This window comes from Pempheris klunzingeri, chromosome 3 (genome assembly GCF_042242105.1).
Source record: "Pempheris klunzingeri isolate RE-2024b chromosome 3, fPemKlu1.hap1, whole genome shotgun sequence".
Lineage (NCBI taxonomy): Eukaryota > Metazoa > Chordata > Actinopteri > Acropomatiformes > Pempheridae > Pempheris > Pempheris klunzingeri.
In genome coordinates this window covers 20,771,396-20,799,001 of record NC_092014.1, presented here as the reverse complement: position 1 = coordinate 20,799,001, position 27,606 = coordinate 20,771,396, and the positions used below count along the sequence as shown (strand labels likewise).

Sequence of the window (27,606 nt, the reverse complement as noted above, 5' to 3'; positions counted from 1 at the left end):
GTTCTCCTGCCCACAGTGAAAACTCCCAGATATGATGACAAGACTAACAGGGAAGCAAAGTCAAAAAAGTCAGTCAGCTTTATTGTCAATTCTCCACATGTACCATACATACAGAGGAATCGAAAAAGACGTTTCTCACTATCCCACGGTAAAAAAATATAAACAACACAACAAAACAATAAAGTGCACACAGATAGATTAGAGAGGTATAAAACTGAAATGTATGAATGCATGCAATGTACATTTTATTACACTATTAGAACAAGCAAGTAAGCGGTCCATTTACTTGTGCCTAAACAGTGATGCTTTGCTGCTGCCTCTGAGCTCTGGGCAGTCCCTGACAAATTTAACGTTAAGGTGCTGGAATGGAATAATTTACTTATATTAATTGTTACACACCTGTAGTGATCACACAGCAGCAGGAACGATGCCTGCGCTTCCAAATTCAGAATGGGAACTTTTAGGCACAGCAGCACAGTATTCATAGTTGTCAGTTATTCCGTCAGTGAGGCAGGGCCGGTCAGGATTTGAAGCTAAATAATGCTGAAAAAGTTCAGCAAAATGTGCTCAGAGCATGAGGTAGAGTACTTACGCTGTATTATTTTTTATGGTGATATTGTGGTGGTCCATTGATGTCACCTAGTACAGATGTGGATACTCAGAAACCAGAAGTATTCATCTCTCCAGCAATGCTATACAAAACTAGACAGTCAGCACCCCCCTATAACCCAAATGGAATATTCCTTTGCTTCATAACCACATTTTAATGCTACTACAATGATTCAACTGTAATTGACAGTCAAATCACGATCTTGCTATTAAATCGAATAGTTGAGAATTTGGGGTCACCCCTAGTTTATACTGCAGTTTGTGTTGGATATAAACAACTTCATGCAAGTGTGATTACTGTGTTACCTTCATTCTCTGGATTTTAAATACAGCAATAATTAGATTATTTGCTTGATTATTGAAATATGTGTTCATGTGTGTGTTTGTAGTTCCGGACTGTGGAAAGTGGTGGCAAAGTTCCACAGCAACCCACAGCAGAGCTATTCTGCAGAGTTTGAGGTCAAAGAATACGGTAAGTCCTTCATCATCACTGTAACAACTGTAACAGTCATTTACTGTTTACCTTTTATTGCACACACAATAACACTCATTTACTTTTCAGTGCTGCCCAGTTTTGAGGTTAAACTGACGCCTCAGAGCTCCTTCTTCTACGTGGACAGTCAAGAGCTCACCGTCAACATCAAAGCTACGTACGTGAGGGTTTTTGTTTTGTAGTTTTTAGTCTGTTAGTCATTTTTAATTGTCCTGGTTTACTTCATTGTGGACTTAAACATGTCCCTCTGTGGTGGTTTTAGGTATCTGTTTGGTGAAGAGGTGGATGGGAGGGCCTTTGTGGTGTTTGGGGTTATGCAAGACGGTCAAAAGAAAAGCTTTCCAGGTTCTCTTCAGATTGTGCTGGTGAGCACTTACTTTTATACTTTTACTGTATTTCTACCAGTTTGCCAGTTGATTGGTCAGTGTGTCCTATGCAGTATGTGATTTACAGCTTGGACCTCAACAGTGCTACTAAATCTGCAAGACTCTCTTAAAACATGTCTAGGATTTCTTGTTATTCAGAAGTCTGCAGTTGTTTTTGTCACATTCCTATCTACGGATGGATCTATGAAGTACCTCCATCTGTTCACTGACTGTATTTCAAGATGAATGTTGTGTATTATATCACATTAGGTTGTGAGTGGTCAAGGATCGGTCACACTGAAGAAAGAACACATCACACAGACCTTCATAAACATCCATGACCTGGTGGGAAGTTCCATATTTGTAGCTGTCAGTGTGCTGACGGAGAGCGGTAAGAAAGTCTGTGTGTTTGTGTCTTTTCAGTATGTTTGCTCATGTGTGACTGATGCGTATTCAGCAGCTGAAAGAGAAAAAGCAACTCTCAGTATTATAAAAACTTCCAAAAATGAGAGTAAAAACAAGGAAACGAAGATATCAGGATATAATTATCTGTATCAGAAGAAACTGAACAGACGTAATCTTGTGATCAGTTTGTGTGCAAATGTGTGTGTGTTTCTGCATCAACTCGCAGGCAGTGAAATGGTGGAGGCAGAGCTGAAAGGTATCCAGATCGTCACATCACCTTACACCATCACCTTCAAGAGAACCCCAAAATATTACAAACCAGGAATGTCCTTCGATGTTGCGGTAAGTTACTTACTTCCATTTACTCAAACTGACAGAAAGAGTATGGCTGAAAAGATCCTTCTCAGAAAACATTTCACTAACGAAATACAGTCACTCTTGAAATATAAGTCATATGCTGTGTAATGCTTCTTATTATTTATCATTGCAATGTTTTACTGTATTTTCATTATAATGCAAAGGTAGATTTTAACAGTTGAGATTTCAGAGAAAAAGAGAAACCCAACAATTTGGATCACTTTATACTATCTAAGACATAATATCTAGTGCACAGCTAGTGCAGTTTGCAGAAAAAATGAATCTAATTGAATTAATTTGACCTTAATCAGATGTGTTTCAGTAAAACTGTTTGTAGTTTTCTGTTTCCGTCAACTGTTTGTGACTCTGATGGCAGGTTGAGGTTGTGAATCCTGATGACACTCCGGCAGAGGGTGTTCCAGTTGTGGTCGATCCAGGCCAAGTGCATGGCTTGACCGCAGCCAACGGCATGGCGAGGCTTACCATCAATACAGGAACAAAAATCGGCACACTGACAATTACAGTAAGTATCTTACCTTTTTTTGCACTACATCCCCTCTGACAAATGAAAGCTCAAATCTACTTAAATGTTGACCAGCATTTTTGAAATGTGCTTGTAGTGGTGAACTCAAGACACTAAGATTGTGTGGTGGTTAGAACTGTTGCCTCACAACAGGATCGAATTGAACCCGGGGCATTTCTGCTTGGAGTCTGTGTGTTCCTCCGGGCACTCTGAATTCCTCCACAGTCCAAAGACATGCAGTTAAATTGGTGACTCTAAATTGCCCATAGGTGTGAGTGTGACGATGAGTGGTTGTCTGTCTCTATATGTGTGGACCTTGTCATTTACTGGCGCCTCGTCCAGGGTGTACCCCACCTCTCACCCAATGTCAGCTCCAGCACCCTTGCGCCCCTTAGGGATAAGCGGTGTAGATGATGGATGGTTGCTGAAATCAAGAACAGCTATGACCAAACTATGCAGCTGTATGCAGATTTTTAGCTTCATTTGTTCATTGTTTTGGTTCTGCTGCCCACACATTAATGATACAGTACAAGAATGTTGAAAATACAGTGGTTGGATGTCTTCAAGCTAAAGAACAAGTAATCTTTCTCAGTGGGTCATGGATACCAATACAAAGCTAAAAGAAGACTGAATATTGAACTTCAATCTTTTAGGTGGACATAAACGCGACTCCTACAAATAAATGTAAATGTGTGTATATAAAAGTAAATGCTTTTGATAACATGTTAGCCATACCAACTTTATATGCCAATGACACATTAAATCAAGTTTGTGTATCTAATAACCATTCTTAACTCTAGCTGAGATGCAGTTGATGCTAACTGGATGTAAATTTAAAGTGCTTCACTTCAACAAATGAAAAGCAGACACTGACTTCCTGATGACAGTGGTGCCTGAAGCATATGTAGTTGCAGTGCTGTCTATAGTACTGAAACAGAGGGGAGAAGATGGAGACAGACAGACAGACCGAACACATCACTTGTTTCAGAACTTTTGGCCCAAACAGTCAGATAGGATAACAACAGAGAGTGAGAGAGAGAGAGAGAGAGAGACCATACAACTGTTGCTATATGACTCCCGCTGCTGATTTTGAGTGATTATCGTGAATGCTCCAAATTAAGCACTGCTCCCACACTTTGGAAGTTTTTCTCCCAGACAAGTTGAGCGATCAGATAGCTAAAAAGATTGAAAGCACAGCCAAGATGTTGCTCTGATGTTCCCGCATGTTTGGATAGTGGAAATTAGTCTCCCATAGTGATTTATTCACTCACATTAAGGAGAATGATTGAAAGCATATAAGTTATTTTAAAATTTCTATTAACAGTATTATTAATAGCATGATATTTATACCAAAGCAGGCTATATATCCCATATGGTTAGTTCAACATAAGAGAATTCCACTCTGCATTACAGTACTGTGTGTCGTGAATTTACAGACCACATTTTAGAATGTGGGAGTATTAGTTAAGTGTGAAGCTCCTCTGGTCGTGAATTGGTCATTTTATACTCACCTTCCATTAGTGTTCTCAGTAAGCAGGCGCCTGTTTCATAACCCAGAGACACTGGAACACTGAAATTGGGAAAGGCCCACTCATTTCTCAATGAACGACATTAAATTATGTTGATGCTAAATCATCATCATCATCATCACACTACACTTTTCATGTACAGTGGGGCAAAAAAGTATTTAGTCAGCCACCAATTGTGCAAGTTCTCCCACTTAAAAAGATGAGAGGCCTGTAATTTTCATCATAGGTGCACTTCAACTATGAGAGACAGAATGAGAAAAAAAAAAAAAAAAATCCAAAAAAATCACATTGTCTGATTTTTAAAGAATTTATTTGCAAATTATGGTGGAAAATAAGTATTTGGTCAATAACAAAAGTTCATCTCAATCCTTTGTTGGCAATGACAGAGGTCAAATGTTTTCTGTAAGTCTTCACAAGGTTTTCACACACTGTTGCTGGTATTTTGGCCCATTCCTCCATGCAGATCTCCTCTAGAGCAGTGATGTTTTGGGGCTGTCGCTGGGCAACACGGACTTTCAACTCCCTCCAAAGATTTTCTATGGGGTTGAGATCTGGAGACTGGCTAGGCCACTCCAGGACCTTGAAATGCTTCTTACGAAGCCACTCCTTCGTTGCCCGGGCGGTGTGTTTGGGATCATTGTCATGCTGAAAGACCCAGCCACGTTTCATCTTCAATGCCCTTGCTGATGGAAGGAGGTTTTCACTCAAAATCTCATGATACATGGCCCCATTCATTCTTTCCTTTACACGGATCAGTTGTCCTGGTCCCTCTGCAGAACAACAGCCCCAAAGCATGATGTTTCCACCCCCATGCTTCACAGTAGGTATGGTGTTCTTTGGATGCAACTCAGCATTCTTTCTCCTCCAAACACGACAAGTTGAGTTTTTACCAAAAAGTTCTATTTTGGTTTCATCTGACCATATGACATTCTCCCAATCCTCTTCTGGATCATCCAAATGCTCTCTAGCAAACTTCAGACGGGCCTGGACATGCACTGGCTTAAGCAGGGGGACACGTCTGGCACTGCAGGATTTGAGTCTCTGGTGGCGTAGTGTGTTACTGATGGTAGCCTTTGTTACTTTGGTCCCAGCTCTCTGCAGGTCATTCACTAGGTCCCCCCGTGTGGTTCTGGGATTTTTTGTTCACCATTCTTGTGATCATTTTGACCCCGCGGGGTGAGATCTTGCGTGGAGCCCCAGATCGAGGGAGATTATCAGTGGTCTTGTATGTCTTCCATTTTCTAATAATTGCTCCCACAGTTGATTTCTTCACACCAAGCTGCTTACCTATTGCAGATTCAGTCTTCCCAGCCTGGTGCAGGTCTACAATTTTGCTTCTGGTGTCCTTTGACAGCTCTTTGGTCTTGGCCATAGTGGAGTTTGGAGTGTGACTGTTTGAGGTTGTGGACAGGTGTCTTTTATACTGATAACGAGTTCAAACAGGTGCCATTAATACAGGTAACGAGTGGAGGACAGAGGAGCCTTTACAGAAGTTACAGGTCTGTGAGAGCCAGAAATCTTGCTTGTTTGTAGGTGACCAAATACTTATTTTACCGAGGAATTTACCAATTAATTCATTAAAAATCCTGCAATGTGATTTCCTGGATTCTTTCCCCCCATTCTGTCTCTCATAGTTGAAGTGTACCTATGATGAAAATTACAGGCCTCTCTCATCTTTTTAAGTGGGAGAACTTGCACAATTGGTGGCTGACTAAATACTTTTTTGCCCCACTGTATTATCTATGTAGCTGATTGTGTATGCTAATGTTACAGGTACCGGCTGGTACCAAGTAAACAGGTTATCAATTCTGCAAACAGAACAAATGAATGAGACAGGGCAACTTTGCTTCCGCTCGTTCAGCCTCGCTCAGCAGAATGAGGGAAACAGACCGTGATGCCGCAAAAGCCACAAAGCAACTGCTGCAAACACACAACACAAAGTGCCCCGCTGCCTCCTGCTGGCCAAAGGCGGGAATGACATGTTAATTCCCCACAACAAAACAAATGCATTGCCTACTGTGGACACCTTAAAAGCATGTTGCTACTGCTTATAAACACAAAATACATTATCATAATTGTGACTTCACAATTGTGGCGTCACACTAACATTGTGTCTCCTTGATTGCAGACAAAGACCGATGATCCTCATATTTCACATGACAGACAAGCATCAGCCAACATGACAGCTCTCCCGTATACCACCGAAAGCAACAGCTACATCCACATTGGTGAGGAATAGATAACTTTTTGCTCATGATGGTGGCAGTGCGCACCATGCACTCGGACTACTGACTTTCCAGCACTCATTGCAACATGTAATTTTCACAGGTGTTGATACAGCTGAGATGGAATTAGGAAAAAACATGACAATCAACCTCATCCTCAAAAGGCAGTCAAACCAAAACTGTGACATCACATACCTGGTAAGAGATTTAAGATAAGATAAGATAGGATAAAATAAGATAGACTTTATTTATCCCTCCCCGGGGAAATTTACTTGTTACAGCAACAAAGGAGACAGAAAAGGTAGAGAAATTAGTCAGTTGTCAAACTATATAAGGTATATAACAAAATCAAAAAATAAATGCAAATAAAAAATTGAGAGAAAAAACAAACAAAACAAAACAATATATATATTCTTTTATTCCTTTATCCCACATAGTCACAAGTTGGATGAGTGCTGATGTCTAAATGTGTGTCCATAGGTCCTGAGCAGAGGTCAGCTGGTGACAAATGGTCGTTACAAGACAAGTGGCGAAGTACTGATTTCCCTGACACTTTCCATTACCAAAGAAATGCTGCCATCATTCCGCATCATAGCGTACTACCATACAGATGGCAATGAAGTGGTGTCAGATTCTGTTTGGGTGGATGTGAAAGACTCCTGCATGGGTTCGGTGAGACACACAACACTGATATAGCAGAAATTAAGTGGACAAAGAATACACCCAACACACACAATCTGACAGACATAGTCGTATATTTCTAGGACATATTTTTCATGTGCGTAACTGCTAACAAATACAAAACTGCATGTCTCATTTTTTGGCCTGTCATTCACATTTAGCTGAAACTGGAATCATCGAGAGCCGTTCCATCCTTTGAGCCGCGCAAGATGTTTGGTCTGAAGGTCACTGGAGACCCTGGGGCCACAGTGGGACTGGTGGCAGTTGACAAAGGCGTCTATGTCCTCAACAACAAGCACCGCCTCACCCAGAAAAAGGCACTTTCTATACTCTTAAAGTGGTTTGATTTGAAAAGCTACATATCAAATAAAAATTACACACGTTTACCTTCAAGTTTGTTAGCGTGTTGCTTCAAATAGTGCTTCAAGTAGTCAATGTCCAGTATAAATATGTCCTGCAGCAAATATGTTGCATGTTACATGTTTCTAATGCCACATCAGAACTGTTTACAGATGTCTGTTTACCTGTCACACTGTAACCTTAAGTCTTGTCTGTATGTCTTTCTTTCTTTGTGTGTGTGTGTGTGTGACCTCCACCCTGCTCAGGTGTGGGACCTTGTAGAGACGTATGACACAGGCTGCACCCCAGGTGGAGGAAAGGACGGTATGAGTGTGTTCTATGATGCTGGGCTGTTGTTCGAGTCCAGCACGGCTTCAGGGACTGTATACAGACAAGGTAACACTACCTCACTGGTATACCCATGACATATTACTAGATAGTGAGAGGCTTTCCTCATTCGAGTGCTCATTCGAAGTGTTGCATCTCGTCCACGCGTCTTACCTTACTCTGATTTTCAGAGCATGATATCATTTATACCAAGCAGAAATCCAGTCTGCGTCTCACCTTGTTGGGTTCTGTTAAAGATCTAGTCTGTGTTGCATTTCCAGAACTGAAATGTCCGGCCCCCAGCAGGAGGAAACAAAGGACCACAATAATGGACGTCACAACCAGCTTATGTAAGAACCACAAGCAACTCTGGACTACCCAGTAACCACATATTCAGTCATCTTCTGTCACATAGATCAGGTTTAAAGTGAGCTGAAACTCGTTTTAGCTACTTTTATTGAAAGTCTGTCCAATAGTGTAGAGAGAGGAAACCAGATTTTTCCCTTTCCCATTTTTTCCTTATTCAAATCAAGATTCTAAGGGTGGAGGGAATGTAAATAAAACTGACTTGACTCAACTAGAAGGACAATTTCTATTTTTATTTTCCTCATTTGAAAAAGTTTCATTTACAACTTTTGAATTCACTTCTATCTCTCCTCCACAACCCTCTTTCCAGTGAGTAAATATCAAGACCAACTACAGCGTGACTGTTGTTCAGATGGCATGAAGAACACCCCGGTTTCGTACACCTGTGAGATTCGCAGCGAGTACATCACGGACGGTCAATCCTGTGTCGAGGCCTTCCTGCACTGTTGCAAAGAGATGGAAAGCCAGCGAGCTTATAAGAAGGAGGAAAGCCTCCAACTGGCTCGCAGTAAGAGATGGGGACATAGGATGGGGTGAATACTTTCCATGGTCACACTGGTAGTTGGTCATTGCCTCCCAAAGAACAATAGTAACATTTTTAATGACACTTTAGGTGAGGAGGATGAAGGCAGTCTCTGGCAAATCCTTACCCGCACCAAGTTCCCTGAAAGTTGGCTGTGGTCAGATATCAAACTGCCTGCTTGCCCTGGAAATTCACCAAACTGGTGAGTCTACTGACACCTATAAACACTAGAGACATACCAATAACTTCATTAACGACACCACTAGGATTTACAGCTACCCTTTACCTCTTTACATCTTTCTTTGTTTCAGTGGCACCACATCTTTTGAGAAGAATGTTCCTTTGCAAGATTCAATCACAACCTGGCAGTTCACTGGCATTAGCCTGTCGAGAACTCACGGTGAGGATTCAGTGACTAAAATCTGTCTTGAGTGTCAGTTGTGTTTCAGTTTAGACATGCTCCTCTTTCATCCCTTACACTTTTCATTCTTTCTCTGTTTGATTACATGTTTTGTTCTGTCCCTCATCTTTAAGGAATCTGTGTTGGCGATTCGTTAGAGGTAATTGTTCGGAAGGATTTCTTCATTGATCTCAGACTGCCCTACGCTGCTGTCCGGGGAGAGCAGGTGGAAATTAAAGCAATCCTCCACAACTACAGCCCAGATGATGCGCTTGTAAGTCTGTGTCACTCTGCTCCAGTGTTTCAGGATAGAGCCGATAAGACCATGATGTTTTTCTGGGAAGTTTGCAAACAAAAGGGCAAACACAGCAATTTATGTTGTAATGCTAAAAAAAAAAAAAAACTTGCTCCATTTTAGCCTCTTTAAAGCCCCCCTCTTTAAAGCTCTTATCAAGGCTAGGCACTGGACCAGGTAGAACCCAAAAGCAAGACAGGAAACTCTCAGACAGGTGAACACTTTAATAAGGACTGACAGGCAACCAATACTTACGGACGTGGGCAATGACAAAATACTTAACAAGATACAATTGTCACAAAAGAGTCCAAAGGCTTGGCAAGATATAATTGGCAACTTGAACGCTCGACAAGACAAGACAATCTGGCACAGGACACAGGGAGATGCAGACAATATATACACAAGGTAATGGGGAACAGGTGGAAACAATCAGGGCGGGGCGGACAATCACACAGGCGGGAAACACACAAGGGCAGGAAGTCAAGAGCCTGAAACGAGAGGAGAGTTTAGTTTTCACAATAAAACAGGAAGTGAGAGACAAGACCACACGCCAGTGAACACAGACAACTTAACAAACACGAGGAGACATAACAGCTCTGTCTACTCTGATTGGTCAACTCCCACATGCATGAGCAAGCACCCCCCACCAACCTCTACATGAGCTTTTCTGTCTTTGGAGAAGTAGCCCCATGAGCCAAGCAACATGCTAACCTGTCAAATAACTGTTGTGTTTTACAGTCACTGTGAGAAATTGTATGTGTGTGACAAACAGGAACAAACCTAAACAGCATTTTCTCACACATTTACTCAAAGATGGAGGAGGAGAAAAAAGGGAAGAGGAGGGTCTTTTCTCTAAGTTTGAGTCTCTAGAATCACCAGGGATACATTTTTATGTTGAAAGTGCATTTTGCATGATATGTCCCCTTTAATACTGGGAATTGTACAAGGTGCGGCACAAAAGAGAATGAATGAAATCCTTTCTCCAGTCTGATATGTCTTGGCTGCAGACTTAGGGCACCCATGTTGAAATATTTACAGTGTGCCTTTTGATTCTCAAGATGAATTTGTGGAAACTTAAAGCATTACATCAAATTAGGGATGCATCATTGTTAGTGACCTAAAATAAAACTGCTGATTTATGATCCTTACTATCCACTCAATGGGGGCCTTTATCTTTGATCAAATACACCTATCGGTATCTTTCTCCACCTTTGTCTCGTCTTCAAGGTGCGTGTGGAGCTGATTGAAGAGAAGCATGTGTGCAGCGCAGCCTCAAAACATGGGAAGTATCGTCAGGAGGTCAGAGTTGGGCACCAATCTACACGATCTGTACCCTTCATCATTATTCCCATGAAGGAAGGACAATACCGCATTGAGGTCAAAGCAGCCATTAAAGACTCAGGGTTCAGTGATGGAATCATGAAGATGCTTCGGGTGGTGGTAAGAGAAGTGTGCTCCATGTCGTGGGCTAAGAGTGGTTTTATACCACTCAGCTCAAATTACATTTTGTCTCAGGCCTGTAACGCATTTGTGGCTACTGTCAGGTAGTTGCAGCCACTCTGGGATGGGATACTGTGAATGGCCACTTCTTTGAGAGTGTAATCAAGTGATATTCAACAATTCCTCCAGATTGAATAACAAAAAATGTGTATATACTCATAGAAGCGTCTTCTGATCTGACGTCCCTATCAGTTGGATGATATCATGTGTCTGTGCCATCCAAAATCCTTACATATCACTTAGAAATTAGATAATCAATTTGTTCATGTTGCAACGCTGTGGTTAAGTTTTTGGTTAGGTTTAAGCACAAAAAAGAACTTTGTTAGGTTATGGGAAAGAATAATTGTTTAGGGTTTAGTTTTTAATTTGAGTTTAAGTGCATTGATAAGTTTAGGGTGCATCATATTTGGGATGAAATGATTACTTTCTTAAGGTTGCAGGAGCTTTGTCGTCATGGTTACAGCAATAACCACGTAGTTAAGGTTTGGGAGTAATTGTAGTCGTGCTTTTACTAACAGCAGCACTGACTGTCGGTTGGAAAGGGGATATGAACAGCAAGTCAGTATAGAGAAACAGACATCTTTTGGGGCTTAACTTTGATGCAAATTTATATGTATGATCTGAAATGAAGAAAGAGAAAGAGAATATTTTAATAAGCAAACCATATTGTATCTTGCTTTTTCTCTTGTTTTTTCAGCCAGAGGGCGTGCTGGTTAAATCTTCTCAGATTGTTACTCTAAACCCCACTACTAAAGGTGTAGGTGAGTTTACCCATTACATTGCGACAAAATATATGTATGACATAATATATGTATATAATATATATATGATATATAATATTATGTGTTTATCACTTGTTAACTGATTACCCAACTCTTGCTTTAGGTGGTAAACAAGTAGAAGTTATCAACAGTGGAATTCCCTTGAAAGATTTGGTACCACATTCACCTACAGGCACGCAGATCTCCTTGACAGGTCTGTCTGGAAAAGATCACCTCAACATGTCTGTTTAATTGTTTCTTACCATTGGTTTATAATGCATAATGCTTTTCTTCTTTGTTTGTGTGTATGTGCGTGCAGGGAGAGAACAAGTAGCTGCACTGCTGGAGAACGCCGTTGGTGGGAATTCAATGGGTAGTTTGATCGTCCAGCCCTCAGGCTGTGGAGAGCAGAACATGGCCGGCATGACCCTACCTGTCATTGCAACCACATATTTGGACAAAACCAACCAGTGGGAAGCTGTGGGCTTCCAGAAACGTGCTGAAGCCCTCCAACACATCAAAACAGGTAGGAACACACAGAAGTATTCATTAGCACACATACCATAAACTCTGTGGGATTTAGAATCTTGGCCACTGAGAATAAATGGTCTGAATGCAACACACAAACACATATACAAAATAAAAACTATACCAATAATTTGAAAGATGCTCCAATCACAAAAAACAGGACTCATCAGTCAGTTAAAAGGTTGTGTGTTTTTATTTGTTTCCAGGCTACCGGAACCAGCTCACATACCGTAAAACTGATGGGTCTTTTGCTGTATGGCCCAAGCGCCAAAGTAGCTCCTGGTGAGTCATCCACAGATTTGTGTGTTTCAGTTGTCTACAAATCCTACTTAGATTCTGACTGGATGTAAGTCATGTGCCAATAAATAAAACTATACTGTTACACCTCCTCTCCTCTCTAAGGTTGACAGCCTATGTTGCCAAAGTGTTTGCCATGGCCAACGGTCTGATTGCAGTGCAAAGCGGCCACATCTGTGACGCTGTCAAGTTTCTGATTCTCAACGCACAGCAACCTGACGGCATGTTTAGAGAAGTTGGATATGTGTACAGTAATGCAATGCGTGTGCGTCCACTGACCTCATTAACTTGCTCAAAAAAGATAATCAAGATGAAAACAATTACATGTCATTGACAGTCATCTTATAAGAATAAAAACTTGCTTGTGTGTGTGTACATGTGTAGGGTGATGTGCAAGGCAGAGATTCAGACGCCTCCATGACGGCCTTCTGCCTCATCGCTATGCAGGAGACACGCACACTATGTGCTGCCTCTGTTAATGTGAGTATCTCCTCTGTTTTCTCTTCCCCTCACTTCTTTTATTACTTCATTTATTTGCTCCACACTAGTGATGGGAAAAACCAAGCTGCCTGAAGCACAGAACCACTATGAAGCAATTTGACTTTTATTGTTCGTGTCCAGCTGTACGTTCTTGAGAGGCAAATAACATAGTTTACAATGGTATGTTTATACACTCAAAATACTTAATAATTTTTTGATCAATGGGTTCTTCACCTCAGACAGAAGTAGACAATAATCAGTTTGCATTTCTAGCCACCAGGCACTGCCAGATGTTGTCAAATCTAGTCAAGCTAACATTTGCCATCACTGTCTTTCAATATTGTAGCAGATTAACAAGGACACCCCATATTAAAACCACCTGTTTGATACAAGTGTGACATAATACAGCCTCATTTGTGGTCACGTGATCGTTGGCGAGGCACCAGAACATTTTTCTGCTCAGCTATTGTCCCAGGATCAAATGTTGCAACATTCCTGAACAGAAGTGTTATGCATTACTGTTATGTGACTGTGACTCTCCATATTCTCCTTTCTTCTTCTCTGCCTTTCTTTTTCTTCTGTCCAGAGTCTGACAGGCAGTGTAGACAAAGCAGTGGCCTACCTGGAGAGGCGTCTGCCCAGCCTCACCTACTCATATGCTGTTGCCATGACGTCATATGCCTTGGCCAATGAAAACAAACTGAACCAGGAGATTCTCTTGAAGTTTGCTTCTGCAGGTGCTGACTGAATCTAATATTTATAAATAGAGTTAATAAGTGTATAGATTCAAAAATATTACAAATCCACAGTGGTATACCAATGGGTTATCAATGCATGATTTTTTTTGCTCAGTACAGAAATCTGAAGATATATTTTTAAAAACAGCGTCTCATTACCATAGAGAGGTCCTGCTCAGTAAATGTATTTCTAACATTTTTGAATAACAAATTTAAGATATTGTTATCAAAAATGTTTGTGTTTATTTTAAAAACATCTTATATTTCCCTCAAATATCAATACTGGTATTGACTTTATAAATCCTTTGTTTAGATCCAAAATCCAAGATTGGGGAATTAATAATAAATGAAGCTTGTTTCAGGTATAATATAATAAGGATATTTGTCTGTGTTTTCCTTAGACAAGTCCCACTGGCCAGTACCTAAAGGACCTGTTTACACCTTGGAGGCCACAGCTTATGCTCTTCTTGCTCTGGTCAAGGCTGAGGTGAGCATTTCCCACTTATATGTCTTTCACCAGGATGCCGTTGTTACATGCTCAGAATGAAACATGCTCAGGTTCAAAATGTTGCACCACATTTAATTACATGGATTAATGCTGTGTTTACTAAACATATATCTAACTAAACAGCACAGATACACTTGTGATTTACATTCTGTGGTGCTATCACTGATACAAATAATATACTAAAACTATCAAATATCTCTGTGTTTCTTAATTTCGAAATTGGAGGGGGGCCTCTCATGTGCATTGAGTGTTTTATAAACAAATATTTACCACAAGAGCATTGTGCAGTTGGTCTGTTAACCCCGTATGGACCACACACTCTCCCACGAAGTGAAATGTCTCCCGACATTTCCAGGAGTCTGCCTCAAATCACAGTGTCGCAGTCTAATAGCCCAGAATAACTAACCACTGTCTCTCTCTGTGTGAGTACTGTCTTACCAGTTGTGCCTGGTCTGCTACAGACTCACCACTTTCAGCTCCGTCTGGGCCCAGTTCAGGTGCCTAAAGCAGTAGTGACATACCTTCTTTGCTCCCTAGGGGCATATACTCTTAGCTCTGCAGTGACGCTTCCTCTCCAGGGTGCAGGGTACTCTGCTGAGGGTGGAAAGGGTTGCCTCTGCTGCCTTCCCCTGATCAAAATGTGCCACTGTGGTCGTTATGTGAGTTGATGTCTGACTTAGGCTGCTACAGTAGAGTTGTGGTCCGATGCTTTTTGTGGGGCTCTGGGGGCCTCAGTGGCTAAGGAGTCTTGACTGACAACAGCTCAAGTAGTAGGTTCTCACATAACAGCAGAGGCTTTCTGTGAACCACTCTGTCCCTCCCTTTGCAATTTTCTATTCTATTTTCACTAAAGTGTAATCAAAAATCACAGAACATTTCAACAATTTACTTACCTTCTGTTAAAAAAGGCCTATGAAGATGCAAGACCTATTGTCAGATGGTTCAACCAACAGCAGAAGGTGGGCGGACATTATGGATCAACTCAGGTAATACATAAGTATTGATATTATATTATATTGATACAGTTATGTAGCTCATTTTTCTTTCAGCTAATCTTGGTTAATAACCTATTTTTTCATAAATCTTGTTTTCTTCCCCTCACTCTTTTTCTCTACAGGCCACTATAATGGTGTACCAGGCTGTGGCTGATTACTGGGCCAATGCTAAAGAACCAGAGTATGATTTGAATGTGGACATCTTGTTTCCAGGCAGATTAAAACTTGAAAAGTACAACTTCAACAGAGAAAACCACTACACCACAAGAACATCTAAAGTGAGAACACACACTGTCTCATACAAACAAACTTACAGTGGCATATTATTATCATTATTATCTCCGCCAGATGTAAGCCTGGTGGGGATTATGCATTTGGTCATGTTTGGACGTGTGTGTGTGTGTGTGTCAGTCTGTCCGCAGCTAATCTCGCTACTACTACCAATCAGCCTAATATTTTTCATGAAAACCTGTGCCTATATGCTGATTGACTTCTTGCAGTTGTAGTGATTCACAATTTTTGTAAAACCTATTTCATTGACAGTTTTATACCGTCAATGACTGCTGACTCCTCATTCCCCTTAACCGGTTGACAGGGACTGCAAGTGATTAATAACTCCTTTATTTTGACATAACAGAGCGCGAGTTATTTCGAGCTGTCAGCTAGCCTCGTCTGTTGCAGGTCATGTTTTGGACTTTCTTGTTTTGGACTGCAGATTAATTCCATTGATGATACATTATGATACAGTTATCTTCATGAACATCTTGACTGTAAGTGAGCTGGAATGACAGCTCTAGTGTCGAAGTCTGTTCCCTCATTAGGTAGTGTTTGCCAAAACACTATCTGATCCAGGCTTAACATTTGGTTATGGTTAAGCTTACTGTAGCAGTAGGAAACTGAGTGCATTTGGTTCTTGCTGTTTTCTATGTTCTTTCTTCTGATCCCTGTGTGTGTGTGTGTGCATATTCAAATTCAAACAGATAAATAACATAAACCAGGATGTGAAAGTGACTGCCACGGGCACAGGAGAGGCAACCGTGACAGTAAGTAAAATCTGATATTTGTTGAAGGGTCCTTTGAATTTCAGATGAGACCAGAAGTTTTCTTTTTACCTTGTTGAGACTGTGTTATTAAGACAGATGCCTGTCAGCTTATCACGTTCTAAGATACACTTTGACCTATGTGACAGATGGTGTCGCTGTATTACGCTCTGCCTAAAGAAAAAGAGGATGACTGTCAGAGGTTTAACCTGTCAGTGCAGCTCCTCCCAGGTAATGTGTCTTCATTTAATGTTTTCTTGTTTTTGTCAAATAAACTAAATGCTCATCTAATTAATGTTTTTCTCCTCCAGATGAATTGGTTGAAGATATGCAGACATACAAGCTGAAAATAGAGGTTTTGTGAGTACAATCAAGAACTCATGATTGCGAGTGCCACAGTGACATGACAAAGACCATTTCCTGTCCACTTATAGCCCCTACATTACTTCACTCCTTCCCAATTTGGTTTCTGTTACTCTCATACATTTTAATTGCTCTGGCCTCCATGTCCCTGGTTTCCATATTATTTACCATAATTTTACACTTTTCTTTCATCAGAAAAATACGATGGTATAAACTTTAACATTCTTTTGAACGAGATTTCACACCAATTTGAACTCATCAGCAGCCCATTCCCACTAGGATACATTGTAGTTGAAACATCTGAAATTGACATTTGATAAAAGGCATTGCTTTCTTAATCTCCACTTTATTTATGTTTTTATTTTAATTATTCAATCCATTTTCTCTACAGGTACAAGGACAAGGAGCGTGATGCCACCATGTCAATCTTGGATATTGGCTTGTTAACTGGCTTCACCCCAAACAAAAATGACCTCGACTTAGTAAGAAATTCCACAGATACACTTATAGCCACATGAGGTTGTTTGGAGAAATAACATGTATTTTATGGTCAATAAACTTGCCTGATGTCTGTTTGTGTGTGTGTGTGTAGCTGTCCAAAGGTCGCGCTCGCACAATTTCAAAATATGAGATGAACACAGCCCTGTCAGAAAAAGGCTCACTCATCATCTACCTGGATAAGGTAAGTCATCAGTGTTCCCCACCTCTGTCCCCCTTTATCCCCATCTCACCCTTTCTTTACATCTCTACTTGCAGGTTTCTCACACGCGAACAGAGGAGATTGCTTTTAGGATTGAACAGACGATGAAAGTTGGCGTCATACAACCAGCTGCCGTGTCTGTCTATGAATACTATGACCGTGAGTCTCAAAGACACTCAGAAACATATATTTGCTCCATGAGCTAAAGCTTTTCTTTCTTTGATACCAATACATTTCCGAGTACATGACACTGTGCAGACGTGGGCAGTGTTACATTTTCAAAGCGTTTAATGTATATTTTTTATTTATATTTTTCAAATGTCTTTCTCTCTTGTAGAAACGCATTGTGTGAAGTTCTACCACCCAGAGAGGAGAGGTGGACAGCTACTGCGGCTCTGTAGAGGTGACGAATGCACATGTGCTGAAGGTAAACAGGATGATGTCTGACTGACGTCCTGATCTATCTACTATAAGTATAAATTTGTTTCATCTGAAACTCTTGAAGGAAAGCCTAAACACAATTTCACCACTGCGCTTCAGTGATCAGTTGTTTGGGGTTTATCACCCTGTATTGTCTGTAGACTGCAGCAGTTTATTATTGTAAAGTCGGGGGACTCGAGGCTGAGAGAAGATTAAACAAGAGCAACGCACACCTGCAGGATCTCGTGGGACCAGAGCAGCAGTCTAACTAACTTAAAGTGTGACCTAGATACAGCTGCACTCTCCATCTACATGCACATCCTCTGCACGTGCTTGTTCATGTCATCAGTCATCAGTTGGGTATTCACTTGGTGCCGATTGTGTGTCTCCAGAAAACTGCAGTATGCAGAAGAAGGGCGACATCAGCGATGACCTGCGCACAATCAAGATTTGTGAGACTACATTGGAGACTAAAATAGATTTCGGTAAGGGAGTGTAAATGGACAGCATTTATATAGTGCTTTTATCCAAAGAACTAGATGTGTATGTTCATGTGAGTAAGACCTTAAGGGAACAAGTAAACAAGGGAACAAGTGGGCTAACAATCTGTGGTTTGTCTGTCCTCAGCGTACAAAATGAGACTGGAAGAATTTAAAGATGATTTGTCCACTGACATTTACACAATGCGGGTAATGGAAGTGATCATAGAAGGTGGGTGTTTATGTTTGAAACGTACTAATGATGACTAATGATGTGCTTGTAAGGTGCCTCAAAGGTGGCGATGACATAATTATTCTTTGCTCTGACACTTTTTATATTTATTATTATTATTATTATTCATATTTACGCCATTATACAGACATGACAGTGGTATTTCTCATCGAATTCTTGGCAAGAAGCATGATTTCACTGGTCGTATGTGATTCAACAGCATTCAATTTAATTCAATTGTACATTTAGCTATGCATTTAATACTCAAGTACCCTCCCTCTCTTCTTCTATATTCAAATTGCAGGAAGTTATGATGTGGGTCCCGAGGGTAAACTACGCACATTCCTCAGTTATCCACACTGCAGGGAGTCTTTAGATTTGAAGACCGGCAAAGCGTACCTGATCATGGGCACATCCAAAGATATTCACAGAGATGACGAAAATGAGTTGTAAGTTTATTCTTAATGTGAATGTGTGTGTGTGTGTGGTGTGTGCATCCCTCTCCTAATATTGTCTCCATATAAACATTTTAACCACTGTTTTCTAAATTCAGTGTTCCTATCTAATACTCTATTATATATGCCTGTTGCTATTGAATTTTTTCCATGTTATGTTCCAGCGTGTTACAGAGACCAAATTTGTTTTTCACTTTGCTCTCCTCAGGTATCAGTATGTACTTGGTGAGAGAACCTGGATTGAGTACTGGCCCACAGAAGCAGAGTGTCAGACTGATGAATACAGACCCGTTTGTGTGGGCTTGAGGACGATGAAGAACCAGTACTCATTTTTTGGATGTCAGCAGAAGTAAAACTCAAGAAAATAAAATGTTCTTTTAAAATTGTTATTATTTTGCATTACTCTTATTCTGTAAACGTTTCAGCTCTATGAGATAAGGGCTGCAAGCGTTACAATGTTGCACTGTATTGATTAAAATTCAATGGTCTTAATCTCATTGTCTGTTTCTTATATACATATGATCTTTTGGTTAATGTAGTGAATTAGCCAAGTAGTGATTACTGTCTGTTTACTGTATAATAAGATTTGAGGAGTTCAACCAGAAGTGGAACTAAAATAAATATTTCAGTGAAGTGATGTATAGGAGAGAACAATGTAGAATAAAACAAATTTCAAATCGGTTGTGATTATATGCTGATATAAAATTAAATGTATCAGTGTCACACAATATCATCAAATCAAGTGATGTGATTATTATATCAATCAACTGATTCAGTCTAATAAAATACTAAACTATCAATTTGGTATTATGATTATTAATTAAGTTAATAACTTCTACCAACCCTAACCCTAACTCTAACTGGGAGAGAGTGTGTGTGTGTGTGTGTGTGTGAGTGTGTGTGTGTAGGGGGTGTATACATGTGGCTAGGCAAAAGAATGTAACATGGAGGACAACAGAAGGTGTTGACTCCCTACAAAATAACCACCAGACCCCCTGGTGTGTGGGTCAGAGGCAGAAAAAGGAAAGCCATGTGCTGTAGCTGTTAGCTTAGCTTTGTCTCTCGGTCGAGGCCTATTTGTAAGACTGCTTGTGTGAGTGTGTAGGATAAAGGTGCCAAGTTAGGAGAGGATGGTTAGTAGCCTGCAAGACCCTGTGTCTGTGTGAGCAAACTAACATCAACTTAACTGTATAGCTTCACAGTAAACAACAACACATCACAATAATCAAACTCAATAACCATTAAAACAAATCAAAACCAATACATGTATTCAGTAATGCTATGCTATATAAGCCCAGTTAGAGTTTGTTACCAGTCCTCAAAAGGGAAGAAGGTCCTTGAGTGTGTTGTTTCTTAGCCTGTTGATGAGCCAGGCTGGAAGAAGGGTTGTGGTTCTTTGTCCTTGCTGTCCTGGCTGCAGGCTGGAGGAATCCGGTCGCTCCTTTGTTCCTGGCTAGTTAGCAGCTCGGCGCTGACTTGCTGGTGTGCTCCTGTTGCTCTGAAGATCAGCTGGCAGACTTTGGGTCATACCTGATGGCGCTGATAAACTTGTTTCAGGCAGGGCTTTGTGTCGCTGCCATGAGAAGGGTGGTCTGCCCTGGTACAGGCCACACTGAGGCTGGGGCTGGAGGAGTAAGCTGCAGGCCTGTAAATGCTGTAATTCTGGGAGGAGAGCTGGCCTCTCCACAGTCCAGAAGAGGGATCAGAGAGAGAGATAGAGCAGTGGGGGAACAATATTACATTTACTGCTATTGTTGAGTGTGTGAGGTACACACAGTGTGTGTGTGTGTGTGTGTGTGTGTGTGTGTGTGTGCGTGTAGGTAGCAGTTGAATATTTATGTTTACCTTTGTTCAGCCTGGTTATCCCTTGATTTTCTACTGCTTATGTTTTTCCTCACAGCAGAGATAACGTTCATCAGAACTGAGCGGTTTCTCAACTGCTGCTGGGAAATCATGGGTTGATGTGTTTGTTTGCACAAACCCTTTGGGAGTAGGACGGGTGAGACAGTAGTGAGATGGAGGTGCAGGAGTGTGGATAAAAAGAGAGTCCTGCATTGACAGCAGATCAGGATCAGGTACGAGGATGAGGAGGACTCTGCCGTGGCTGCTGGCCTCTCTGGCCTTTGCCTCCCTCACATCTCTGGCTGATGGAGCTCCACTGTAAGTTCACCTGCCTTACCTTTACACATTCCCCTGGGTTTGAATTAGTTCGCAGAAAACAGAGCTAAAACATACAGTTTGTTTGTTTGTTCAGTTTCCTGATACTCAGATTGTTCTTGGTTAAACTGTAATGGGAGCAACAACATTATCAGGGCGTCTCCGCATTTATAACCAATTTAGAAAGCGTTTAAGTTGATTTAAGTCAGTCCCATCCTGCCCATGTCTTACATAACGAGGGGCTGTGACCCAGTTTGCAGTGCATGTCACATAAATCAAGGTGAAATATGGTCAGACTGTATTTGTACAAAGATGCATGTTGCCAGATACATCAGACTGAGTCGAGAACACTGATGCAATGTTGTGTTGATCCAGAGCTGGATCTTAATCAAGATAATCAATAGATCACTCATTGTGTATGAAGTCCATGCTGGAGCTCATGATCTGAGCAGATATGTTGGTTTGTTTTTGGCAGTTTGGGTAAACTGAAACTTTAGCATACAGACCTGGACCTAAGGAGCCAAAGATAAACCTGCAGGTCGCACAATGATTAAAGGGATAAGTGAAGGGGACAAAAAAAATCTGAAAATGGTTTACAAGCGCACTTTTCTTTATTTTGAAGAGGTTGTGTGAGGATGGGAGTCACTTCTCTAAGAGCACATACACAGATATCTCTGTAAACCACTATCTATGGTAACCTACCACTGTGTTTTATGGTTCCAGAAATTAGTATAATAAAAAAAAAGATATTTGCGTCAGCATGCAGTAATTTCTGCTCAGTCCCAACAGAATACCTTCTCTTTCTCTCTGGCTGTTGCTCTGCAGGAAGGTGATGTCTGCCCCCAACATGCTGCGGGTAGGAACAGCAGAAAATGTTTTTGTGGAGTGTCAAGACTGCAATGGAGAAGACATTAGGGTCGAAATCATCGTGATGAACCATCCAACCAAAACCAAAAGACTGGCATCCACTTCAGTGACCCTCACAAGTGGGAAAAACTTTCAGGACTTAGGACAAATAATGGTACATGAAATACTGTTACTGTATCTGTGTACAGTTGCAACCATATAGAATTGCTAGCCAGTCCGTGACAAGTCCCAGGAAGATCCTTGGTGTAGTGAACATGGCACAACCTCTTAATGCCCTAAGCACCGTATGTGGTGAAATCTATCCATGAGAGGAGCAGTGATTATCAAAGGTGAAATGGTTTCTGCGACCAGACAGCTGTGTTTGACCCCATATATTTTCATTGATCCAGTGTGTCTGAAATCAGCTGTTATTATCACATGTGATCTGTATGTGTAGAGAACGTTCTTCCCACACAGAACATCTTTCAATGAGGCCCTGTTATGATAGGGCCGGATTACTGTTTTTATGCATTTGCTTAAATAAAATACATATATACATTATGTATATAATGTAGATTATTGTTCAAATTCAAAGACAATACGGCTGAATTACTGATAACTTACATTCTGTGCCATCACCAAGAGACCCACTATTAAACAGAACTGTGTAAAAAAAGCAGGTGAGAGTAATATTCACTATTTAGCAAGACAGTATATTACTGTTACTTGGTTTCATTTTCTATGCAAATGATACACCCCATCCTGCTTCTCATACACTGCTTGTGTCTCTTCATACTGGATTCAGATCCCTGCTGGAGACTTCAGCAGGGATCCCACCATGAAGCAGTATGTGTACCTGCAAGCTCAGTTCCCTGACCAACTGCTGGAAAAAGTCGTCTTGGTGTCCTTCCAGTCCGGGTACATCTTTATCCAGACTGACAAGACCCTCTACACCCCCAACAGCAAAGGTGACTTAAAAAGAAAGAAAGACAGTTGTTTAACAGTCACATGACTAAAACATAGATACACCTTCCTACAACCTTCAGCAGCACAATGAACACTTTTCTCTCTCTGTGTCAGTTCATTTCAGGATGTTTGCAGTGACGCCCCGTATGGAGCCTGTAGAGAGGGATGAGGAAACCCAAACTGATGCTTCTATCACCATTGAGATTGTGGTATTGTATTTGATCCTGAGTAAGATCAGAAATGAATGAAATACTATATAATCATCTGTTACTGGTAGCACAAAGCCTGTTGATGAGGTAATATTACAGATGCTAAGTAGTCGATCATTTCCCTACAAATGACCAAAATAATAAATGTTTTTACTATTAGACCCCTGAAGGCATCATTTTACCACTTGATCCAGTCTCTCTGAAATCAGGGATCCACTCCGGAGATTACCAACTTCCAGAAATTGTCAGGTGAGTAATTTATCCTAATTTTTCCAAATTGTATTTCCATACATTTTGTTGCTTACATTCAAAACATTAATCATTAAACAACCAATCTTAGCAAAGTTTATTTTAACACATTAAGTTTTATATAATTTTTTCCATATTGCTAATTTAGTGGGCAGCATGGTGGTGCTGTGGTTCCTCCCACAATCCAAAGACATGCACATTAGGTTAATTGGTAACTCTAAATTGCCCGTAGGTGTGAGTGTGAGAGTGAGTGGTTGTCTGTCTGTTTGTCTGTATGTGGCCCTGCGATTGGCTGGCGACCAGTTCAGGGTGTACCCCGCCTCTCGCCCAAAGTCAGCTGGGATAGGCTCCAGCTCCCCCGCGAGCCTGACGGATAAGCGGTATAGACAATGGATGGATGGATGGATGGATGCTAATTTAGTGTTTGAAAAACTTCAAAATCACATGAGGGTTTACAGCCTACTACCTACTCAGATAGTATGGACTGCATACTGCCTGCTAAATAACTGCCTGGTAACTTAAGTGGGAGTTCAAAATGCCGCCCCTTTCCTCACCATGAGGCAGTAGAACTACAAGATGTCTCCAAGCCAATCAGCAACAATCAGGCTACATGACAGACCGGCAAGAAACCATATATGGTAACTTCATTGACCTTGATTTTCACCATAACAAATTTTTTTTTGAAAAACTCACAAAAGGAAAAAAGTCTTGTAATGGTCTAGGGTTGAAATTTTGGGTCCTGAGTGGGTCATGTTTTACATTCACTTGCGGGGAACGCATCTGCAAATCGGATGGGTCGGGTCATGAGTACATTCTGAATAATAGTGGGTGGGTTGAGGCTGAGAGAACTTGTCATTGATAAGGAAAATATTAATTACCTGCAGCGATCCAACTTCAGCAGAAAGAGAAACGCTGTGTGCAGTTACATATGAGCCACAGCAGTGTAATGTCACTGATTATTTAAATTTCCACACACACTGATCATATCAGTCTGGATCTAATGTTAATTAATGATCTTCTACACATCCAAAGGTCACGCACACACATATATCCACTCTTGTTTGGAGTAGAGCAGCTCTCCTCCTGATAAATCCATCTGAGCTGCCCAAAAATAATTTATGTCAGGAGCTAAAAGTTTCATTCTTTTCCCACTGGGAGTTTCCTCTGTCCTGTTTGTTGGTTTGTTCATTAAGGTCCCTATTATCTTCTGCATAGCAGCAGCTATTCTTCCTTGGAGTCCACACAGTTAATATGGAGACAGAAAAAAATACACATTCACACTACTCACCCCAACATAACGTAAAACACGCCCACTATAAATAAAGCAAAAAGTGACACAATTTGCTGCTTAACTGACCCATGATAGTTGCTGCAGTGACATTACTGTGGGCATGGAAACATTTACAATTACTGAAAGCAGCCTCTACAATCTTCAAAATAAGTCGTTTAAGAAACCATTCATACATCAATAAAAAAATCACATAGAAAGCTTGAATACAATGCAGTTGAAACATTTGTCATACTGAGTATAAATAGTACATTAGTATGCAGTTTCGAACATAACCAGAGAAATGACTATGAGACTATGAGGCTTGGAGCTGCTCTGGCCGCTCTGGTGATAAACATCCCACGTGTGATAAATTAGCAGCAGCTATAATTATGCACCTAAGCAAACATGTTGTGTTGAATAGAGACGGTCAAAAGAAAAGCTTTCCAGGTTCTCTTCAGAATGTGCCGGTGAGCACTTACTTTTATACTTTTACTGTATTTCTACCATTTTGCCAGTTGATTGGTCAGTGTGTCCTATGCAGTATGTGATTTACAGCTTGGACCTCAACAGTGCTACTAAATCTGCAAGACTCTCTTAAAACATGTCTAGGATTTCTTGTTATTCAGAAGTCTGCAGTTGTTTTTGTCACATTCCTATCTACGGATGGATCTATGAAGTACCTCCATCTGTTCACTGACTGTATTTCAAGATGAATGTTGTGTATTATATCACATTAGGTTGTGAGTGGTCAAGGATCGGTCACACTGAAGAAAGAACACATCACACAGACCTTCATAAACATCCATGACCTGGTGGGAAGTTCCATATTTGTAGCTGTCAGTGTGCTGACGGAGAGCGGTAAGAAAGTCTGTGTGTTTGTGTCTTTTCACTATGTTTGCTCATGTGTGACTGATGCGTATTCAGCAGCTGAAAGAGAAAAAGCAACTCTCAGTATTATAAAAACTTCCAAAAATGAGAGTAAAAACAAGGAAACGAAGATATCAGGATATAATTATCTGTATCAGAAGAAACTGAACAGACGTAATCTTGTGATCAGTTTGTGTGCAAATGTGTGTGTGTTTCTGCATCAACTCGCAGGCAGTGAAATGGTGGAGGCAGAGCTGAAAGGTATCCAGATCGTCACATCACCTTACACCATCACCTTCAAGAGAACCCCAAAATATTACAAACCAGGAATGTCCTTCGATGTTGCGGTAAGTTACTTACTTCCATTTACTCAAACTGACAGAAAGAGTATGGCTGAAAAGATCCTTCTCAGAAAACATTTCACTAACGAAATACAGTCACTCTTGAAATATAAGTCATATGCTGTGTAATGCTTCTTATTATTTATCATTGCAATGTTTTACTGTATTTTCATTATAATGCAAAGGTAGATTTTAACAGTTGAGATTTCAGAGAAAAAGAGAAACCCAACAATTTGGATCACTTTATACTATCTAAGACATAATATCTAGTGCACAGCTAGTGCAGTTTGCAGAAAAAATGAATCTAATTGAATTAATTTGACCTTAATCAGATGTGTTTCAGTAAAACTGTTTGTAGTTTTCTGTTTCCGTCAACTGTTTGTGACTCTGATGGCAGGTTGAGGTTGTGAATCCTGATGACACTCCGGCAGAGGGTGTTCCAGTTGTGGTCGATCCAGGCCAAGTGCATGGCTTGACCGCAGCCAACGGCATGGCGAGGCTTACCATCAATACAGGAACAAAAATCGGCACACTGACAATTACAGTAAGTATCTTACCTTTTTTTGCACTACATCCCCTCTGACAAATGAAAGCTCAAATCTACTTAAATGTTGACCAGCATTTTTGAAATGTGCTTGTAGTGGTGAACTCAAGACACTAAGATTGTGTGGTGGTTAGAACTGTTGCCTCACAACAGGATCGAATTGAACCCGGGGCATTTCTGCTTGGAGTCTGTGTGTTCCCCCGGGCTCATGTGGATTCTCTCCGGGCACTCTGAATTCCTCCACAGTCCAAAGACATGCAGTTAAATTGGTGACTCTAAATTGCCCATAGGTGTGAGTGTGACGATGAGTACATTCTGAATAATAGTGGGTGGGTTGAGGCTGAGAGAACTTGTCATTGATAAGGAAAATATTAATTACCTGCAGCGATCCAACTTCAGCAGAAAGAGAAACGCTGTGTGCAGTTACATATGAGCCACAGCAGTGTAATGTCACTGATTATTTAAATTTCCACACACACTGATCATATCAGTCTGGATCTAATGTTAATTAATGATCTTCTACACATCCAAAGGTCACGCACACACATATATCCACTCTTGTTTGGAGTAGAGCAGCTCTCCTCCTGATAAATCCATCTGAGCTGCCCAAAAATAATTTATGTCAGGAGCTAAAAGTTTCATTCTTTTCCCACTGGGAGTTTCCTCTGTCCTGTTTGTTGGTTTGTTCATTAAGGTCCCTATTATCTTCTGCATAGCAGCAGCTATTCTTCCTTGGAGTCCACACAGTTAATATGGAGACAGAAAAAAATACACATTCACACTACTCACCCCAACATAACGTAAAACACGCCCACTATAAATAAAGCAAAAAGTGACACAATTTGCTGCTTAACTGACCCATGATAGTTGCTGCAGTGACATTACTGTGGGCATGGAAACATTTACAATTACTGAAAGCAGCCTCTACAATCTTCAAAATAAGTCGTTTAAGAAACCATTCATACATCAATAAAAAAATCACATAGAAAGCTTGAATACAATGCAGTTGAAACATTTGTCATACTGAGTATAAATAGTACATTAGTATGCAGTTTCGAACATAACCAGAGAAATGACTATGAGACTATGAGGCTTGGAGCTGCTCTGGCCGCTCTGGTGATAAACATCCCACGTGTGATAAATTAGCAGCAGCTATAATTATGCACCTAAGCAAACATGTTGTGTTGAATAGAGAAGTTCTCCTGCCCACAGTGAAAACTCCCAG

General features: G+C 40.7%; 3 protein-coding genes across 3 annotated transcripts in view; all 3 read left to right on the top strand.

The window, feature by feature from the left end:
- Positions 1–19,396, top strand: part of LOC139199405 (uncharacterized) — a 46,872-nt gene extending 27,476 nt beyond the window's left edge. Inside the window, exons 49-86 of the mRNA XM_070828471.1 lie at positions 999–1,081; positions 1,172–1,259; positions 1,365–1,467; positions 1,738–1,858; positions 2,099–2,214; positions 2,606–2,752; positions 6,410–6,509; positions 6,610–6,704; positions 6,987–7,178; positions 7,349–7,504; positions 7,793–7,922; positions 8,135–8,203; positions 8,530–8,727; positions 8,833–8,944; positions 9,054–9,142; positions 9,277–9,416; positions 10,665–10,877; positions 11,635–11,698; positions 11,823–11,912; positions 12,018–12,224; positions 12,433–12,508; positions 12,629–12,788; positions 12,908–13,003; positions 13,590–13,740; positions 14,142–14,227; positions 15,157–15,234; positions 15,366–15,521; positions 16,224–16,286; positions 16,433–16,514; positions 16,595–16,643; positions 17,038–17,128; positions 17,239–17,328; positions 17,403–17,530; positions 17,688–17,773; positions 18,159–18,251; positions 18,394–18,477; positions 18,782–18,926; positions 19,141–19,396. Of these exons, the coding sequence (XP_070684572.1) occupies positions 999–1,081; positions 1,172–1,259; positions 1,365–1,467; positions 1,738–1,858; positions 2,099–2,214; positions 2,606–2,752; positions 6,410–6,509; positions 6,610–6,704; positions 6,987–7,178; positions 7,349–7,504; positions 7,793–7,922; positions 8,135–8,203; positions 8,530–8,727; positions 8,833–8,944; positions 9,054–9,142; positions 9,277–9,416; positions 10,665–10,877; positions 11,635–11,698; positions 11,823–11,912; positions 12,018–12,224; positions 12,433–12,508; positions 12,629–12,788; positions 12,908–13,003; positions 13,590–13,740; positions 14,142–14,227; positions 15,157–15,234; positions 15,366–15,521; positions 16,224–16,286; positions 16,433–16,514; positions 16,595–16,643; positions 17,038–17,128; positions 17,239–17,328; positions 17,403–17,530; positions 17,688–17,773; positions 18,159–18,251; positions 18,394–18,477; positions 18,782–18,926; positions 19,141–19,285 (4,372 nt within the window). The 3' untranslated portion in view covers positions 19,286–19,396. The remainder of the gene's footprint in view (positions 1–998; positions 1,082–1,171; positions 1,260–1,364; positions 1,468–1,737; positions 1,859–2,098; positions 2,215–2,605; positions 2,753–6,409; positions 6,510–6,609; positions 6,705–6,986; positions 7,179–7,348; positions 7,505–7,792; positions 7,923–8,134; positions 8,204–8,529; positions 8,728–8,832; positions 8,945–9,053; positions 9,143–9,276; positions 9,417–10,664; positions 10,878–11,634; positions 11,699–11,822; positions 11,913–12,017; positions 12,225–12,432; positions 12,509–12,628; positions 12,789–12,907; positions 13,004–13,589; positions 13,741–14,141; positions 14,228–15,156; positions 15,235–15,365; positions 15,522–16,223; positions 16,287–16,432; positions 16,515–16,594; positions 16,644–17,037; positions 17,129–17,238; positions 17,329–17,402; positions 17,531–17,687; positions 17,774–18,158; positions 18,252–18,393; positions 18,478–18,781; positions 18,927–19,140) is intronic.
- A 1,614-nt stretch (positions 19,397–21,010) lies between these two features.
- LOC139199402 (complement C3-like) overlaps positions 21,011–27,606 on the top strand; it is a 52,683-nt gene continuing 46,087 nt past the window's right edge. Inside the window, 5 exon segments of the mRNA XM_070828469.1 lie at positions 21,011–21,092; positions 21,915–22,110; positions 22,741–22,903; positions 23,016–23,110; positions 23,271–23,359. Coding sequence (XP_070684570.1) covers positions 21,016–21,092; positions 21,915–22,110; positions 22,741–22,903; positions 23,016–23,110; positions 23,271–23,359 — 620 coding nt within the window. The 5' untranslated portion in view covers positions 21,011–21,015.
- On the top strand, positions 25,019–26,484 carry LOC139198784 (complement C3-like). The gene is made up of 5 exons (XM_070827727.1): positions 25,019–25,096; positions 25,367–25,487; positions 25,728–25,843; positions 26,235–26,381; positions 26,479–26,484. The coding sequence occupies exons 1-5, from the start codon at positions 25,019–25,021 to the stop codon at positions 26,482–26,484; spliced, it is 468 nt and encodes a 155-aa protein (XP_070683828.1).

Coding starts and splice junctions, on each gene's coding strand:
- LOC139198784 (XM_070827727.1), top strand. CDS start 25,019: ATGCACCTAAGCAAACATGTTGTGTTGAATAGAGACGGTCAAAAGAAA. Junction 25,097..25,366: donor GTTCTCTTCAGAATGTGCCG/GTGAGCACTTAC, acceptor ATATCACATTAG/GTTGTGAGTGGTCAAGGATC. Junction 25,844..26,234: donor GAATGTCCTTCGATGTTGCG/GTAAGTTACTTA, acceptor CTCTGATGGCAG/GTTGAGGTTGTGAATCCTGA.